Source organism: Arvicanthis niloticus, chromosome 27 (assembly GCF_011762505.2).
Source record: "Arvicanthis niloticus isolate mArvNil1 chromosome 27, mArvNil1.pat.X, whole genome shotgun sequence".
Lineage (NCBI taxonomy): Eukaryota > Metazoa > Chordata > Mammalia > Rodentia > Muridae > Arvicanthis > Arvicanthis niloticus.
In genome coordinates, this window is record NC_133435.1 from 13,566,649 (window position 1) to 13,581,776 (window position 15,128).

Genomic DNA, 15,128 nt, shown 5'->3' on the forward strand with positions numbered 1-15,128 from the left:
GATCAAAAAACTACACATTAGATCTCTGAAGCCAGCAAACAGCAATTTTATATTAATTCCATCTAAATTAAAAACTGAGACATTCTCTATATTCTTGGTTTTTTTTTTCACATACATGAATATTTTGCCTGCATACATGTGTTTTCTAGTCTCCCTGAGGAGACTAGAAAAGGGTACCAGACTCCATGGAACTGGAGTTACAAATGTTTATGAATTACCATGTGAATGATAGAAATCAAACCTGTAGTAATATCACAGAGTCATCTTTCCATTCCTATTTCCTATAGTCTTTATTTCATATCCCATAATTAATGAGTCACATTTTATGACACTATCAGTCCAAGATGAACAGAAGAAACATCCGTGCGTGCGCGCACACGCACACACACACACACACACACACACACACACACACACACACACACACACACATTTGATCCATCTATAAACAACCTTAATCCTGCATGGCTGACTAGAAGCACTATGGTAAATAGCAGAAAGGTTGAGAGTCTGGATGGCCTTCCACTTCTGACCCATACTTCTTTTCTAGTTCCTCATAGTTCCAGGAAATTTACTGTATATTTTAGTTCTATTACACAAGAAAAGTTACCTTCTTGTTCAACAAAGAAACCAAGAATGTAATCACAGCCAACAGTTAGTTCTGAAATAATTTTAAGGTTTAAGTTAATTTTTAAGATATTTAAGCAACTTAAGTGAATACAACTCTGTATCACAAGTTAAAACGTAATCATTAGATTACTTGAGATGTTTTGCCTTAGCCACCTTTTCTCAGGCAAAGTCAAGGGAAATATTTTAAGTGTATATAAGACCTGGTACATTGGCAAACAAAAAGAGTCCTCAATAAATTCTTAATAAATGGAATTAACAGATGAGGACCTCAAATGGAGTGATATGCTCTCAAAAACAAATGAAACTCCCCCACTTCGTCCCCTTGGGTGTCTTTATCACCACTTTGTCTGCTTTCATTTCTATAGTGCCGCTAGTAAATACTAGCCAAAGCCAGCTCGCTTTAGGCATCTATAACAGAGGGGTCCATTCTACAAAGAAACACGCCTGGCATGGTGGCACAAGCTTTTAATCCCTGTGCGTGAGAGGCAGAGGCAGGTGGGTCTCTGTGAGTTCAAAATCAGCCTGCTCTCCATAGTGTGTTCCAGAACAACCAGAGCTATATAAAAAAGAGATTTCATCTTAAAACACTAAAAAGGAAAATAGGCAAACCACTATTAACATCCATGTTACTATTTTTGCTGCAAAGATAGCAAACACACTTTCTGCTACAAACAGAAAGCATTTATAAAAGCTTTTCATTTCCTAAGAATGCCAGAGTTTTAAATTATTCCCAACAATCACAGTTCAATCTGGATAGCTTTCAGTTTTACAAACACTGAAATGGAATGTTTCATTATAAATATTTTGTGTAGATATTTTTATAAATAAATCTCAAAGTGGTTTGTCTTATCCATTCAGATCAATAAAACAGCCTTACAGGTGGCAAAATTTGTGAGTTCTTAGTTAAAAGAAGAAAACAAAATACTTTTCATTAAGTCAACTAGGTGATATAGCCAGTGTTAAACATTACCTACTGATACGTAAAATAGCTGTGGGAAAGCAAATACTATTCTCTCATAAAAATATTATCAATATTATTGTAAGAAAAAAATATATTTGCCAGAAAAACAATGCACCTCAAATCTAGTAGTTTGTTTCCAGTCAACTAACAGGTGACTTAAAACTCTCACTCTTTCTGAAACAGGATATATATAACCTTATGATATACATCATCAATTTAGATTTTTATTGTCCCTTCATCCCTACTCAAATGAAAGTTCTAGGCAGGCGTTCTTGTTTCATGCAATACTAAGTAAATGAACAAACCATAGATAGAATAGTCTCTTAATTTTCTGTACAAAAAGAATTTAAAGACACCGAGCTGCAGAATCTAGAATAACTGCGGATTTCACTGGCCCTAGGATGAAGCTTCCATAAAGGACTGGTCGTGAAATTTACCGACATCTAGTGTTACAACAGCAGTAATATTAAACTAAGAGATAATATATATAATCACATAAGCTTTTATTACTTACCTCTACCCTTGATCGTCTTGCTGCTATCTGTGTGACAGTTTCTTTACATTTATTTGCCTCTTTAAGTTGGGCTTTAAGCTGTTCAGCTAATTCCTTCAAAAGAAAAAATAAGACGGTAAGCTGTGGTTTCAAATTTTTCATTACAGAGTATTTCAAAGATATAAAACAGAGAATAGCTTAACAAAAAGCCCTACAGCCAACAGCTAACTTCAATCAATTCACACTAAATTTTAATGAGCATACCTCAGATAAGAACTGCTAAATGAGAGCATTTGTTTATGGTTTTAAGGTGAATAGTTTCAAGAGAGAGGCACAAAAATGGAAGAAATACACTAGAAATATATTAAGAATCACAGTTTTGTAATTTCTTAGGTATTACAAATTGCTAATACAGAAAACTTCAGTTATTTGTCATAGGAAGAAATCACAAGACAAAAAATTGTATTTTCTTCATTTCTGATAAGAAATTTACATTAAAAACTTTGAATATATTTCACTATTCTAAAACTATAAATTTATGTAAAACACACAAGAAATGATAGATTTATGTGACAAAAAAAGAACATGCTAATCTGCCATGTTTCCATGAAAAAAAAAAAGTTTTGGTTTTTTTTTTTTTTTAATGTAAGTTAACTTACTACGTGACCACGCCACTATTTTCATTGATTTCTCTGCGCTTTCAAATATTAAACTTCAGGTCTTTTCTACTATAATGATAGTTATCTCTCTTACTAATTTTTAGGCTGAGCTGAATTTCATTGATTTGCAAAACTGTGTTCAAAGAAAAACAGAGAAAACACAAGTCTATAACAAAATGAGAAAAAAACTTATCTTCTTTAGCTGCTCCTTATGCTATGAAAGACAACTGTTCTGATAGTATACCAGAATAAAACATTTAAAGAGCATTTATCTTTACATTTAAAATAAACCCATGCTTATGGCAATAAGTGGATTTACTACACTGGAACGTAGAAAGATTCCTAGCTTTGATACTCTGCCATATCAAAATTAACACAAATCAGTACAATGGGCATATCAGCATGAATGCGTGGGTGAGTGAGCAGTTCTACCAAATCACTGTTTCTCATCTTAGACAAATTGGTCTTCCACATAAACATTATTTAGGTTCTTTTCAAAACATTTTTAATGTATTGGTGTGACGCATCAGGACGTGTGTGTAGAGATAGGAGACAACTTGCAGTAATAAGTTCTCTTCCTTCCAGTATGTGGGGTGCATAAACCTCAGGTCATCAGCCTTGGTGACAAACTCCTTTATCTACTTGAGCCATCACACTGGCCCCAAGATTTTAGGTTAAGTTTCATGTTTAGAAATTGATAAGCTCAATGGTTAAAAGCACTTGATGCTCTCACAGAGGAAGAGTTTAATTCCCAGTACATACTACAGGAGGCTCACAACTACCTACACCTCCACAAACCTTGGGGATCCAAAACATTTTTCTGACCTCCGTGGGCATCCCAATGTACATGAACATACATAGACCTGTACACAGACATTAATAAAAATTTTTAAAGAATATTAAATGTTTGCAAAAAGAAAATAGGCATTCCTAATAAATTAAAATGGAAATGAAACAAAGACACCTTTAACTCCTGCAACTATGTCCAAAAATAGAACAGTGCTTAAAAATAAAATTTTTTTCATAAATTTCAGAAATCTAATAAAGGGAAGATAATACATATATATTTCTCTAGTAGAGGAACTGTAAGAGTAGTATTTCTACAAATTCTCAAGAATTTCTTTAAGAAATGAAGACACAGTAATTATCTTCAAAGCATGCCACAGCTAAACGACTGATGCTTCTAACCAATCTGTGGGAGTTAACAATTTCACTCTTCTCCAAGTACAGACACACGGGGCTCTTACCATATTCCCCATCATCTCTGCCTTGATAATCTTGGCCCCCAACTTGTTCTTCTCATCACGATTTAAGATACAGGTGGACTCTGGCTCTGGACTACAGGTGAAACAGGACAGGGAAGAGCATATGTCATAAAGCAACCTCATATATTAGCTTAACTCACTTCAACAAAATACTCAGCACTAACAGTAGGTCACAGTAGGTTACACATAAAAATTAAGGTCAGCATTCTAGGGCGAACTACACTTCAAGATTCTGTTAAGTAAAAAATTATCAATATAATACAGTTAAAATTTAACTGAAAAGAGACCCAATAACTGTAAAATAAATAATATACAAATTATTTTATATTTATACATTATTATGTTAATGTTTTATATATTAATAATATTATTATATACTAATATTTAAAATTGTATTTTTGAATATTCAGCCAGTGTACTGGGGCACACCTGTAATCTCCACACAGGAGACCAAATTTGGAAGATGTCATGAGATAGAGGCCAGCTTGAGCTACATGGTGAATTTGAGGCCAAGCTGGGCTACACTGAGAGACTGTTACAGAAATACATTAACAGAATCTATATAAACTCTAAGGAAGAAATAAAATAAAAACACTAATATCAAACTACAATCTTTTTATATGTTGAGAAATTCTCTATTCCATGACAAGTTATTCATCATCTTAGAGCGATAATTTTGAGTATATTTAGTTGCATTCAACAAATAAAAGCAACAGTTGTTTGTTCCCCTGTAAAGTTGGCCTATGATTAATTAGAAACAAAAGTAATTTAAAATTGAGACCATGTGCCAATCTCAGAAAAGCCCCACCTAAGAGAAAATGTCAGCCAAAATCAGATAACACATCTTAACTACCTTAAGAGTCAAGGCTACAAAACACAGGGAGGGTAAACCTTGCAAGAGCCTGAAGGCGTCCAAAGCAAAGAATAGTAACAGTCCTACAAGTCCAAAGCTCCCAGTAAAGGGAGCTGAAGAAAAGAAAGCTAGACAATGAGAGCGTCCCTCAAGGCGGCCCTGGAATATTCCTCAAAAAAATATCTACAGTCAGAGAAACAACTTTACCAGTTGGTTAAAGAAATGTTCTGAGGAATTCTGGTAATATTGTCTGGTCCCATTAGCCATAAAACACAATTGCATAAATAAGAAAATATTGGGTAAAATGCTTAGGAAATAATACCCCATACAATAAAATGATGCTCAGAACACAAACTAAAAATGTTAAAATTAAGTACCAAATGGTTTCCCATTTACATCTCAAAACAAAAAGCAAAAATAAATATATGACACATTTGAATGAAAATGTTCTTATGAAACTGATCGATTCATCCAATGATGCATATTAGTAAACAATGGGGGGAATGCACCATTCATCGACTAAATATCATAATATCTAGCACCCAAGTATCAGATATGCAAGGAAGTAGAAAAGTTATTAAGCGAAAACTTATCAAAATCAAAAGCCATCAGAATTGACAGATATAAAAAAGTCATATTCAGTTATCAGTACAAATGCATCCCATCTGTTTCATAAAGAAGTAATAAAGATATTAAAAAGACATGTTAGCCAGGCTTGGTGGTTTACATCTGTACACAGGACGATAGGAGGATGGAGTATTCAAGGCCAGCATGGCCTCTGTCAATACGAAACCTTATCTCAAAAGGCCTAAGGGCTGGAGAGACGGCTCGGAGGTTAGGAGCACTGATTGTTCTTCCAGAGGTCCTAAGTTCAATTCCCAGCAACCACAAGCTCACATCCATCTGTAATGGGAATCTGATGCCTTTCTCTAGTGTGTCTGAAGACTGCAAACTCACATATATGAGAAGAAGGAAAGAAAGGAAGGAGGGAGGGAAGGACGGAGGGAAAGAGGGAGGGAGGGAGGGAGGGAGGGAAGGAGGGAGGAAGGTAGGCAGGCAGACTGAGTAATATTTTTAAAAGATCAGATTACTAAAAAAGCTGTATTAAAAGGCAGGTATTACTTATGGACATTTCTAATTAACAAAGGAGTTCTATAAATATAAAATACATAAATGTGACATACATAAAAGGATGAAAGATATACTGTGTCAATATTAGTCAAAGGAAAGTTGATGTATCTATGTTAATATGAGACAAATTACTGTATAACACAAAGACGCTGTACCCTCAACAAAGAGGGTTATTTTAAAAGAAAAATGGACTAAGCTATCAAAGTACACAGGAATCCCTACATCCATGTACCTAATAAGAAAGCTTCACAAAGCAAAAGCTGATAGTATTTCAACAGACTACTCCCCAATGAAACTATGCATTTTAGCATTTCTAAACACTACAGAAGGTAAAGAGGAAATTAGCAAGAATATGAAAGATGAATAACTAAGTGAACTGCTGATGACTTACAGAACACACCACTCAGCATCTATGAGAGACACATTAGCTCAGTAAGAATTAAACTGTTCTCCAAAATAGACCATACTCTGAGCCACAAAGTTGGTTTTCATAGGAAGTCTAAGAAGCCAGGTTGTCCGAAAAATGTTTTCTGATCAAAAAAATTAAATTAGAGATCAATAACAAGCACTGCTAGGCAGCTTTCAACTACCTGGACCTTCACCAGCCAGCGTCAAGCAAAGAGAGAAAGGCAACTGGAAGGCATTCCGAACTGAGTAAAAATGTAAATGCCATATATCTCAATTTGTAGAGATCTTCTAGGGTTTGACCTTGGAGAAAACAGAAAATTCATTTACTTATTTGGAAACAACAGGTATCAGGTTACAGCTTTAAGCAGCAGAAAAGTAAAAAATCAAATCAACAGTAATCAGAATATACGAAATAATTAAAAAGCGGGAAAAAACAATGAAATCATAGAAGACCTCAATAAAGCCAGTTGCTTTTCGAATGCAATCAATAAAGCAGGTGAGGAAAAGAAAAACATGGACTACCAACAAGGAAACAAGAGTTCTAAGCATTAACCAAAAAGACACTCAGAATGCACACAAGCAACCTGAGGAGACGCTCAGCACTGATCTGTAGTTATTAAGAGATACAGTGTAGCTGTAAGCTATAGCTACTCACCAGGTTAAAAAGCCTGCCCACGGCCAAGTGTTTCAACATAAACAGGGGAAATGATGGTTCCATACTCTATTGGTAGTAACATAAAATGGCATGCCAATTCTAGGAAACAGTCTCACATTTACTTAATATTTAGAGTGGAAGCACTGTATGATCCAGTAATTCATCTCTTAGGAATTATGCAATAGAAAAGAACTATTGCATATAAAATACAAAAGAAAAGCATATGTACATGAGTGCATATTAAAGTTTTCCTGGTAATGATCCCAAACAGGAAATAATATAAATGTCTACCTACAGGGAATGAAGAAGCAAACTGTGGCTTACCCATCGATCAAAAGGAATGAACTATTAATATGCATAACAACCTGAGTGACGCTAAAGACAGTTATGCTCAGTGGGAAAAGCCAGCTTCCTAGCAAAATTACACAATGTATTTCCCTCTTACATAAAATGTCTGTGGTGAAAGAAAGCAGAAGTATCTGAAAATGGTAGTTAGGGATGTGGAGGAAGAGGACAGGAGGGGAATGTTATAAACATTTACTAAGAAACTTGCAGAGATTGAGTTTTACAAGATACACATAAGCATATTCCAAAATTTACCAATTACACTTCATAAGGCTTTTAAATTTTCAAAATAAAAGGAACAATAAAAAGAGATAACATTTGAAATATAAATAAATATCCAATAAAAGAAAAAAAAGAAGACAAAATTTATCTTCTCTCAAAAAACAACAGAAACAAAAACACAAACATAAAACCCCTGAACTGAGACATTAACACAAACTTCCTCTAGTCTCTCTAATGCCTCCCACAATCTCTAGTCACAGTCTCTTTTTTCCCCACTTTAAGACAGGATTTCTCTGTGTAGCCCTGGCTGTCCTGGAATTCACTCTGCAGATCAGACTGGCCTTGAACTCACAGAGATCTGCCTGCCTCTATTTCCTGAGTGCTGGGATTAAAGGCATGAGCTACCACTGCTCACATCCTCATTTTTTAAATGGTGCATCCAGGGATGTCTTGAAGCTATGGCCACTTACACCTCCCATTGCCAGGTGATTCAACAAAGTATGGGCTTGATGCTCAGCTCGCCATAGAATGGAAGACAGGTAAATGGCCGACTCCTCTGAGTCTGGTCACTGACACCCATGATAGTCCCAAGACAAAAGGAAGGGGAGTGCAAGGAGGAAGAGTGGTTGAGTCCTGATACCCACAAGAAGAAAACTAACGTTTCTGTATCACCCAAAGGAGGCAAGCCACTTGAGGGAAGGACAGCACATTGCCAAGGAGCAAACAAGACAACCAAGTGATAGGAACAAGAGACCTGCGGTCCACCACGCTGGAAGGGTATGGCATGGCTCCATCCAACTGAGACATGTCTGCCATTAACAAAAAAAAAAAAAAAAAAAAAAAAAAAAAAAAAAAAAGCATGTTCAGGAAGGCTCCCCTGCTAGATAGGACAATGTCAAAGAAAGTCCACTTCAAATTCTTTATCACTCCTCAAACAAAGGGAAGCCTTTCACAAGAGAGATCTGCAGGAAACCATGACCATGGAGTCACAGATTCTAATGCTGACCCTGCTGTCTGTGAAGATGGAAAACAATCTGGCTCTCCTGGAGAAGGCTAAGGACTTGGCAGACACAGACTATGAAAAAAGAAGGGTGCAGAGACCTGTGGTGACAGCTGCTGCTCTGTCAGAAACATCAGGAGGGGGGCACCATCCTCAATGCCCAGATGGAGGTAGTGGGCCCTTTTCAGGCCATGGCAGAGACCTTCAAGGAGCAACACAAGACAATGGCCATAGCCTTGGATGCTATTTGAAATAAGCTGTTTGTGCAGGTCATCACATTCGGAGAAATTGGTAGAAACTCCTAGATGATCTTTACCCATCCCCGAGGGCTGACTACACCGCAGCTCTTGGGTAAGCTGGGCATCTGTCCTTCCAGATGCCAGTGCACGGATGCCTTGCCTGCTGGAGGAGCTCAAGGACTTAATCACCAAGCAGGATCTAGAGTTTCAAGAATGGCAAGCCAGGAGCTAGAACTTTCCTCCCAGGCCAGTAATAAAGTAGTCTTGATAAATCATAAGTCTTAGAAGAAGCCCAGGGCATTCCACCTGCACCTAGTGGTTCTTCAGTCAAGACACCGTCAGGGACCACAATCCCCTCCTAGGATGAAACGAATGGCGGCACAGGCCTAGCCCTTGACCACCTTGCTGTATGTAGCCTTCTTGTCATCTTGTGTACCTTTTCTGTCCATTTGTTCACAAGGACTGAAGGAAGTTCAGGTGGTGCAGCATTCTGAAACTTTTGTGCATTCTGACTTTTGACCTCAGCACTTCTGTTTTGTGATTTTGGTTTAGGAGACAGGATCTCTTTGCAGAGTCCTGGCTGTCATGAAACTAAGTGACTGCCAGGTCCCCAATCTCTGCCCTTGCTGCTTTAAAGCAACCATAATAAATTCTGATTGATGTGTGTTTACAACAAACAAATAAACAAATTCAAAGTCTCAGTTAATAAAAATGGACTTTCACAGTAACTTTAGTTTACAAGAGAATTATTAGCTAATTGGTCATTCTAGGGCTCTCCCAGACCCGTTTTCCCAGATCTGGGATTGCACACACACACATAAATGTTGGGTATGAAAGTCAAGTTCAGTCCTCATGCTTTCTCAGCAAGTAGACCAAACACACAGCCCTCTCCTCAGGCCCATGGTAGTGCTTCTGCTTCTATCTCCTGCACAGCTCTTCTGCCTCTGACACCGTATACAGAACTGGATTTTAGATTACTAACACCTGGCACATAGCTACTCTGTTACAACAAAAGTATCCTGAGTGAAGTTACAGAAGCCTCTGCTAACTCTCATCTTGGATGCATCTTAGTTCTAGACTTCACCCTACCACTTTGATGAAAAACATCCCTCTTCCCTCATGTCTCAGACCTAAGCAAAAAATTCAATCAAGAGAAGGTACAAAAGAAACAGTGAAGTCAACCTAAAGCCTAGAGTTTGCGACATAATTATAGAGAACAATCTTTCCCCAGCTTCTCTGACCATCTGTAACACTGAGCAGACACTTTGAGAAAAACACATAATATCTCCCACTGTTCTATAGAGACAAAAGAAGTCTAATTGTGTTTGATTTTCCTACATTACAGGCATATTTCTGCAGTTTTCATTATAATTAATTTCTAAAAAGAAAATCCATATTTTTCCATCAAAATGTGTGTTCTCTACACATGCACGTGGGCACACACACACACACTAAACTTCTCAAAAGGAAATAATTAAAGGATCCAGTCCACTAACATTGTAACATATATTTCAATTGTTCTTTTCCTCCTGGCAGTGTTCACTATCTCTGTGACTATTCTTTCCTCACCACATACTCTCCCATTTTCACTCATGCCTAAGGATCTTACTCAAGACAGTTAAGACCTGAAACCCTTTCCATGCCCTTCTGAGCTATAATACCAAAATGGCAAAATGACACTCAGAGATTATTAATAGTATACCAAATTAGTTTTTGATGAAATTCATAAACTCTAAGGACATAGTACATAGAGGAATTTTAACCCAGCAGCATGGCTACTCCAGCTGGAATCCAGTCATGCCTTTACTCCGTATCTTTAATCTCAAGCAATGCAGGCAAGGTTAGTTTACAGAAGGGAGCACCCATGTTTGACAGTGGTATCTAATTGAGGAACAGACAAAGTGACGAATCAGAGAAACGTTTGACAGAAGAAAACTATACATATATAAATTTTATCCCTAAATATAATAAGCTTAAAGCTCTAACTCATATGGGCCACTACTAGATGATGCTTTCCTGTAAGATAATCACAGGTTAAAAAAGAATGTCGTAGAAATGATAAAGATGATCAGATGAGAGAAAGTGAAACAATGAATGGAAAAGGAAAGCTGCCAATGATGCACGTAAAGAGAAAGAAAAGGCAATTACACAAAAGTACTATTGACTACACTTACCTCGAAGAAACACACTCCATGGAAAAGTTGTTTTTAAAAAATGTATGTATCTGGTAAAGATTTAACAGGCTACAGACTTGCCAGATAAAATATCTAGATCTAGTCAAATTCCCTGTTAGCAACAAGGCTTTTTGTAAATTCGTTTAAATCATAAATATGTCCAATTGCTTCAAAAAAATTACAGTATTTGAATTTAGTAAATCAAGCAGCTCTAGTGATATAACGAGACTTACAACCTCAATCCCTCAGTTTTCATAACTGCAAAGGGCAGGGTTCACACAATGATCTCTTCAAGTTCTAAAATCAGACTGATAATTTCTTATAGTTCTAAAGTCCATTCGTTTTCAAATTTTCGAGAATCCTGGCATTTAACAACCCATCATATCTTACAACAACGTTCACACAAATGAGTAGCTTCCAGCAGTCCCTCACTGACTCTTCCTGGCATTCTTAAAGGCTCTACCTGGCTCTCTTACCACTACTTGATCACTCAGAAATATTTTTCTTCCAAATATATGGAGGTGATTCCTAAATTTTTCTTTATTCCTTCAGACAATCAGGGAGTTCATAAAAAGCCTCAAACTTCTAACATCATATTATCTAATCTGGAAAAAAAATCAGATCACAGGGACTCCAGTATATTCCTGTATCATAACTACAAGAAACCTACAATTTCAGAAGCCATAACAGAAATGAAGCAATTTAAAAGCCAGACAGGATACTAACAATGTATGGAAGCAGGGCACACAGGGCACACAGGGCACATGTACATTCACAGAAAACAGGACCAACACACTGTGCCGAAATGTTAAGCCAATATTAATGATATCAGTAATTAATGGCATCATCCCACTGGCAAGTGGGGACTACAAATGATCTACCACCTAAGGCACCCAGAATAAAGCCCAGATAGTTTGACTTCTAATCCTTGTTATGGTTTTTCAATCAATTATTAACAGAATTCCCCTTTCGGTTGCATATGACAAGAAGTCAGAGGACAACCTTTAGTGTTCCGCCTTTCAGGTTGCTTCAAACAGGATCTCTCATTTTGCTACTATATACAATGACTTTTTTCTAATCCCTGCCATGATTTGTCAGTCATCATAACAAAATTTCCACTTAAGTTTCTAAAGTTTATCTGGCCCCTGAGCTTCTGAGGGGATTTTCCTGTTTCTACCTCTCATCTTTCAGTTAGAGCACGGGGGTTACAAATGTACACTACTATGCCGGCTAGCTGAGCTGTCTCCCCAGACCTTTAACCTGTTTTAATGATCATTTAAAGTAGACATTTGTCCTTACTTTTTGGACACACTTTTCTACCTCAAATATGGCCACCCCTAATGACAAAATCAAGGTTTGATCCCATCCCACTCAAGAACCTATGTGAAAACATATATTCATAAAATACCCAGCTGTCAATGTTCTGTCCTGTAGATGTCCTTTTCCCGGTGGATCACCTCTGACACTCTCAGCCTGTAACTGTCCTCTTCTATCTCCTGCAGAGGACTGACTGGCACTGCAGCTCCAGGTTTCCAATGGCTTTTGATCTGAAGGCTTCCTGTTTTCTTCTCGCCCACCAGATCGACTCCATGATGCTGAACTTTCTTCACTGCTCTCTGTGGGTTTTCGAAAATCACAATGCAAAGAGGCCTGAGGCACTAATGGAGAATATGAAGCAGATGATTCAAAATTTCTCCTCTTGTGACATGACAGGTCATCTTCATCAGAGGGTCTTAAGAATTTAGATCTCAAATTTCCAGAAGGTTCTTGGTTTTTTCTTAGTGCAGATTCCCTTCTACAGGTTCCTAGAGTCCCAGATCTCTTCCCTGTGTCAGGACCACTAAACTCACAGTTGCTGCTGTTTGCAGGCTCCATTTCCAAGTGTCTGTCCTCTGACGGATTTTTACATTTTACTAAGTCTGACGTGCCACTTGATTGACTACACCGTGCTCTATCTGAATGTGCAGGCTTTCTCCACTGTTCCCATCCATAGTCTTCTCTTTTGTATGCAATTTTTTCAGCTTCTTTTAATTTTGACTGAAATATTTCCATTGACTATAAGGGAGAATAACAATATATCTACAATTAAGAAAAGCTCAGTGTCTTGTCATCCACATGCCACTGTGTCATGATACAATGTTAAATGGTAAAATAAAAATCCCCAACCAAAATATAGATCCCTAAAAATCACAATACACTGCTTTCCAACATACTTTAAAAAATATAAGTAGATAAAGAAAAATAATTAAATCAAATAAAAATATTTCAAAAAGAGAGACACTAAGAACAAATGCCCTGTACAAGAGTGTCACACAGACACAATAACTACAACCTTTAAAAAGTCCTAATTCATACTGGTAACTTAAGATTCCAGAGGGTATACTCTGATGCTAAAACTTGATCCTTGTCAATAGGGGGGAAAAAAAAACCTACTGTTTAAAACTAAGGGGTTCCCAATGGAGGAGTTAGAGAGAAGACAGAAGGAGCTGAAAGGGTTTGTGGCCCCATGAGGAGGGCAACAATACCAACCAACCAGAGCTTCCAGTGTCTAAATCACCAGCCTGGGAGCACATAGGGATGGACCCATGGCTCCAGCTGTATATGTAGGGGAGGATGGCCTTGTTGGGCATAGGTGGGAGAGGGGGTCCTTGGTCCCATGAAGGCTGGACACCGAGTATGGGGGAATTCAAGGGTAGGGAGGTGGGAGTGGGGGGGTAGGTAGGGGAACATCCTCATAGAAGCAGGAGGAGGGGGGATGGGATAAGGAGTTCCTGGGTGGGGAGGATGGGAGGAATGGGGTAAGGAGATAAAATTTGAAATGTAAATATAATATCCAAGAAAGACTAATAAATGGAGGTAGGAGGAATTCAGTTATAATGAATGAAATAAATTCTTAAAAATCAAATTGACTAAGAAATTCTCTATAGTTTAGTAAACAGATGCATGTTTTTGATTTTTTTTAAAAAGATACATACATGGCATTTGATATGTGTTAGTACTTCTAGATGGGAAGAAAAACATGGAAAAAAGAAAAAAAAAAAAGGATTCCACCCAACCGATTTTCTTAAACAGAAGGGCTCATTTAATAGCCTTTAGGGTAGGAGTAGAAAAAAAAAAGACTTGCAGATTAAAATAAGGTAATTAGAGTCAAAATAAAAATCCTTCCAAAAACTGGACACAGAAAGGAGTATGCAACTGGGAGTGTATTTATAGACAAGATATGCAGGTTAACATTACCTGAAACAAAAGACATTAAACTGGCTTTAAAATATATGCTGAAGCATAGTCACACTGTCAAAACACTAAAATATATGAAACTCTCCAGTCTACCAAGATGTCAACAATCCTTACCCCTAAAGGCATACTACAGAGACGCCCCTGTATTATTTATATTTCCTTCCAATGAGAAAAATGCTACTTTTACACTAAACGTATGCATATTTACATTTTACACACTTGGGTTTTACATTCATTATGTTAATCTTAAGATATGGTAGACTAGGCTGGCAAGATAGCTGAACGGCTAACCACACTTGCCACCAAGCCTGATGACTTGAGTCTAATTCCTAGGATGCACATGGTAGAAGACAATGACATGAGGGAAGGACAAAACTGACTCCCATGGATTGTGTGTGCCCTTAAATTGTCCCCTTAAATGTTTCATGGCTCCAAACAAAGACACTTAGTTTTCCAAGTAACTATGAAAGCAATATATATGTGTGTGTGTGTGTGTGTGTGTGTGTATATATATATATATATATATATATATATCCTTAAAACATAAATACTTACCCCGTATTTCTCAGCTACAACATCTTCAAATTTTCTGTTTTCTTTTTGAGCTTGTTCCTTCATTCTTTGACAAGACTTTCTTAGCCAGCTTAATCCGCCATCCGCTACTCCTGTAGCTAAATTCCAATAATAAGCATTAGTTATATTTATTAGGTGGTTACTGTACAATTAATATTTACTGTTTTTATCATTTTAAAGTATAAAATTAAATACTTTCCTTGAATATTTAAAAGTTATAACCACAATCAATATTCACCATATATTTACATGACTACTTTTGCAAGCTACACAAAGGCTTGTC

The 15,128-nt window shown here is 37.1% G+C and overlaps 1 protein-coding gene across 3 annotated transcripts in view; it reads right to left on the reverse strand.

Annotated features, from left to right (window-relative positions):
• Cwf19l2 (CWF19 like cell cycle control factor 2) overlaps nucleotides 1–15,128 on the reverse strand; it is a 57,193-nt gene that overhangs the window by 26,644 nt on the left and 15,421 nt on the right. For all 3 annotated transcript variants that reach the window (XM_076926160.1, XM_076926159.1, XM_076926161.1), the window contains exons 7-10: nucleotides 14,828–14,943; nucleotides 12,444–13,090; nucleotides 3,991–4,081; nucleotides 2,106–2,198 (exon numbers count right to left, since the gene is read on the reverse strand). In XM_076926160.1, coding sequence (XP_076782275.1) covers nucleotides 2,106–2,198; nucleotides 3,991–4,081; nucleotides 12,444–13,090; nucleotides 14,828–14,943 — 947 coding nt within the window. The remainder of the gene's footprint in view (nucleotides 1–2,105; nucleotides 2,199–3,990; nucleotides 4,082–12,443; nucleotides 13,091–14,827; nucleotides 14,944–15,128) is intronic.